The 4,260-nt window shown below is 33.8% G+C and overlaps 1 protein-coding gene across 1 annotated transcript; it reads left to right on the top strand.

Moving 5' to 3' along the window:
- The first annotated feature begins 3,076 nt into the window (after positions 1-3,076).
- LOC109683342 (olfactory receptor 8K3-like) lies at positions 3,077-4,054 on the top strand. Its single transcript, XM_074058617.1, has one exon. It carries the CDS (start codon positions 3,077-3,079, stop codon positions 4,052-4,054), a length of 978 nt encoding a protein of 325 aa, XP_073914718.1.
- Positions 4,055-4,260: the final 206 nt, after the last annotated feature.

Here is a 4,260-nt window from a genome sequence, read left to right as displayed (position 1 = left end):
AGACATAACACTCTCCTATCTCCATCCTTCCAAATACTTACATAGTTAGAGGATGTGAAAAATTTTTGTGACTCCGTCATTCATTGTAGAATAAAGGTATGAGTGAGATTCATTCCTGAACTCCTGGTAAGGATGAGGGTATTTCTACTCCATACTGAGCATCTAAAAACTTTTTTTGAGTGTCAGAAGACTTTTTATTTCCCGGTTTTACTGCAATGGAACAATGCTCTTCAATTTTTCTAGTGAATAGATTTTAAAAATAAAAGATATTTATCTACTTTCATAGCCTGACATACTTTGCTATATTTAATACAAGAACAAGGCTTGAATGTGGCAGGGCATCTGGCAACAACAACCACAAAAACTGTAATTTAAGTGAGTTAGCTATAATTCACATGTATTCACATTATCAGCTCCATAGATAATATTGAAAAATTGTGTGCTTCCACTTAGTTACTTTTAGCTCAGGAGCAGACACCTGTCACTAGAGTTTTCACTATAAACTTTTGCAGTTTTGATGTTTTTTAATTTAGGAAAATTAGTGTTTAATATTTTTCACTTCAATAATAATAATCTTGCATTAAGAGTTCATTCACCTGCTACTATGTTATATTTATGATCTCTGGACTATTAGAAACATTGGTATATGTTTCATGTTGTACAATTGTTTTCTTGCCTAAATATGCTAAATCATATTTGGAAAAAGTTTTTGTGACATTGCACAGATTCCAAAATATGAGTAAGTGTTCATGCATATCTCAAATTTATTGTATTTTGTTTATTTCTGTGCTGTTGTATACTATAGTAAAAGACTTCAACAATATATAATTTTATAAAGTGCATTCTAAACATTAAACATTTTTTCTTTAAAATGTACTATCAGAGTAGGCATGGGGCCACACACTGGTAATCTCACCTACTCAGGAGGCACAGTTCCAGAGGATCTTGGATTGAGAACAGCCAGGGCAAAAAGTTAGTGAGACTCTTTCTCAAAAAACATAAACTGGGTGTGGTGGCACACATCTGTAATCCCAGTTATTTGGGAAGAGTATGATCCTGGTCCAAGACCAGCCCCAGGCAAAAATACAAGATCTGAGCCAAGAAGTAACTACAACAAAAATGTCTGCAGGCATGGTTCAAGTGGAAGAGTGCTTGCATTGCAAACATAAGGCCTGGGTTCAAGTCCCACAACCACCAAAACTGAAATTAAGTGAGATAGAATATCTCTTTAGACAAACGAAAATTTATAAGTCTTCTCATAAAACCAATGTCACCATCTCTCTTTCTCCTAACTTCCTGATTTCCTCATAGTTCCAGTTTCTTCAGTAACAATAAAGTGAAAGGTTGTGTAACATACAGATAAGTATATTTCGGTTATAATGAAAAAGCCCATAGGGCAAGAATCTGATTTTCCAATAATTAACATAAAAGTTACTTACTTAAAAATAGAATTAATGTTATAGATAATAAAAAATAAGTAATGCCACACAAAAGGTCCTTGATTACATAATTTTAGTTGGTATATAATAGGTTCTGAATGAGGGAGAGATTGGGAGAATTTGCTTGTATTACATTCTTATCAATCTGTTCATCTATTCATCATTTTAGCCCAGAAAAGGAAGTTAAACTCCTGGGCAGAAAAGTGACATAGATATGAAAAAAAACTCTCCCAGGTAGGTTATTGTTATGGTTTAAAACGTAAAGACATCAGCACTGATGGGCAAAGATAAGAGGATCTTCAATGTCAGACCAGCCTGGACTTCACAGAAAGTTCAGGACAGCCTGTTCCTTAGGGCTAGTCCTGTCTAAAACAGCCAGGGCTGGAATGTAACTAAGCAGAGGAGTGATTGCACAGCATACATAAGACTATTGATTCCAACAGAAGTGCAGCCAAAATAATCATCTATTTACCAATTTGTATGGACATGATCTTTGAGAAGGCTTTCCATAGACCATACAAACATTGAAACATTTAATCATGCTTCATCTTTCAAAACAACTAGAAAGGACATGTTTGTTTTATATAGACAGAAGGAGTTTCAGACAAATTCTTTGTCCAAATATCCTTTGCATACAGTAGACAAAATATACCATGCACTATAATGCGTACATATATCTCCTGGTTTGTTTCTTCATATGAAGAAAGTTTCCTGTACAGTGTGTCATATCTTATTTTTAATTATACATCTGTCCAATATTTAACAAGTGTGTGAACACTTTCGACTGTGCAACCTGTGATCATAAGGATTGTATAAAACTTGGGTGCATTTTTTGAATTGTCATTACAAAATTTTAATATGCATTATTGGCATATATATTATTTAATCATTTTAAATGTAATGATTAAATGTCACTATTGGATTTGACTATTTAAAAAACTAATATAAAATGTAAAGAATACTACAATAATTACCATTTATCTAACACCCAAACTTTAAGTAATTTTTAAACATTTTTCCTGTTTTCTTGTATCTTTATCGATGTATCTGCATCTGTCTATCATTTATTATCTACCTATGTAACTATTATCTATCATCTATATCTATCTGTCATCTATCTATCTATCATCTAATCTATCGTCTGTCTATATCCATCTATCGTCTATCTATTCTCACAACCTCTCTATCTATCTACAAGATAGATAAATCTATCTATTCATGCATCCATCTATCTAAAAGATTGCTTAAGTTTCAGACAAGTTTATTGATATGGCTATTGTTTGGGGTTGGATATTTTAAGCAGTAAGATGTTGATCAAGTTTAACTGGCCTCAAATTGCTATATACCGTCAGGAGTTCACCTTCAAGTCAGGAAAACCAGAATATCTCTAGATATTGAATAACATTCTTTTGTGGGTAATATCACTTTAGGTAAGGACCACAGATCTAATTATGTCAATATTTTTATGTTTATTCATGTATGTAAATATGTCTTTTTTCTTAGATAGTACATTGGGAAGTTTAGAAATATTTTGTTTATGTTAGCGTTGCATAATAAATGTTCCCCTGGTGATAATATTTGAAGGTTATTGACTCTACCATTGTCCTTGTCTAGAATAGGTTTTCAGATAAACCAGGATGGAGAAGAACAATCTCACAGTGGTGAGTGAATTCATTCTGATGGGCATCACAGATCGCCCTGAGCTGCAGACTACACTATTTGGGCTGTTCTTCATCATCTATGTAAGCACAGTGGTGGGTAACTTGGGGATGATCATCCTTACCATGGTGGATTCTAGGTTAAAGACTCCGATGTACTTTTTTCTCAGACACCTGGCTTTTACTGATCTTGGTTATTCTACAGCTATAGAACCCAAAATGTTAGTAAATTTTATTGTTGATCAAAATACAATCTCCTATGCATTTTGTGCCGCACAACTAGCTTTCTTTTTTCTGTTCATTGGTAGTGAACTTTTTATTCTGTCTGCAATGTCCTATGACCGCTATGTGGCCATCTGTAACCCAATGCTCTATACAGTCATCATGTCACAAAGAGTATGTTGGGTACTGGTGACAGTCCCCTATCTCTACTGTGCATTTGTGTCTCTCTTAGTCACTATTAAGATTTTCACTTTATCCTTCTGTGGCTACAATGTCATCAATCATTTCTACTGTGATAGCATGCCTTTATTATCTTTGATCTGCTCAGAAGCACATGACATTGAATTACTTATTATGATCTTTGCAGCTTTTAATTTGATTTCCTCTCTTCTGTTGGTCCTTGTGTCCTACCTGCTCATCCTTATAGCTGTTCTCAAGATGAGCTCTGCAAAGGGGAGGTGCAAGGCTTTCTCCACCTGTGGGTCCCACCTGACAGTGGTCATAGTCTTCTATGCAACGTTGATATCTATATACGTGCAACCCAAGTCCAGTCATTCCCTTGATACTGATAAAGTGTCTTCTATATTTTATACACTCATTATTCCAATGTTGAATCCTTTGATCTATAGCTTGAGGAATAAAGATGTAAAATGTGCCATAAAAAGAACAGGGAAACATATGCAATTCCTTCTATTAAATATCACTTACAATATTTGTCCTTCATATCAGTTTTGAATGTGAATAAATAGGGTTTCCCTCTACAAAGTGTCATAGCACAAATGGGTACAACATATATTTACTTCCTGGCCTTTTTTGTAATAATCAAACAACCAAATGCTATAAAAACATTCTATGAAACACAAAATTTTTGTCTTTGCTTTCCTTGGGTTTGAGAGATGAAATATAACTATAATAATTGAGTAAATTATATTGTATTTTAG

Source organism: Castor canadensis, chromosome 1 (assembly GCF_047511655.1).
Source record: "Castor canadensis chromosome 1, mCasCan1.hap1v2, whole genome shotgun sequence".
Classification (NCBI taxonomy): domain Eukaryota; kingdom Metazoa; phylum Chordata; class Mammalia; order Rodentia; family Castoridae; genus Castor; species Castor canadensis.
The sequence above is the reverse complement of the archived record's forward strand: the minus strand, read 5'-3'. Positions and strand labels throughout refer to the sequence as shown.

Bases quoted from the DNA above. Each gene is read 5' to 3' on its own strand.
- LOC109683342 (XM_074058617.1), top strand. From the start codon at position 3,077: ATGGAGAAGAACAATCTCACAGTGGTGAGTGAATTCATTCTGATGGGC.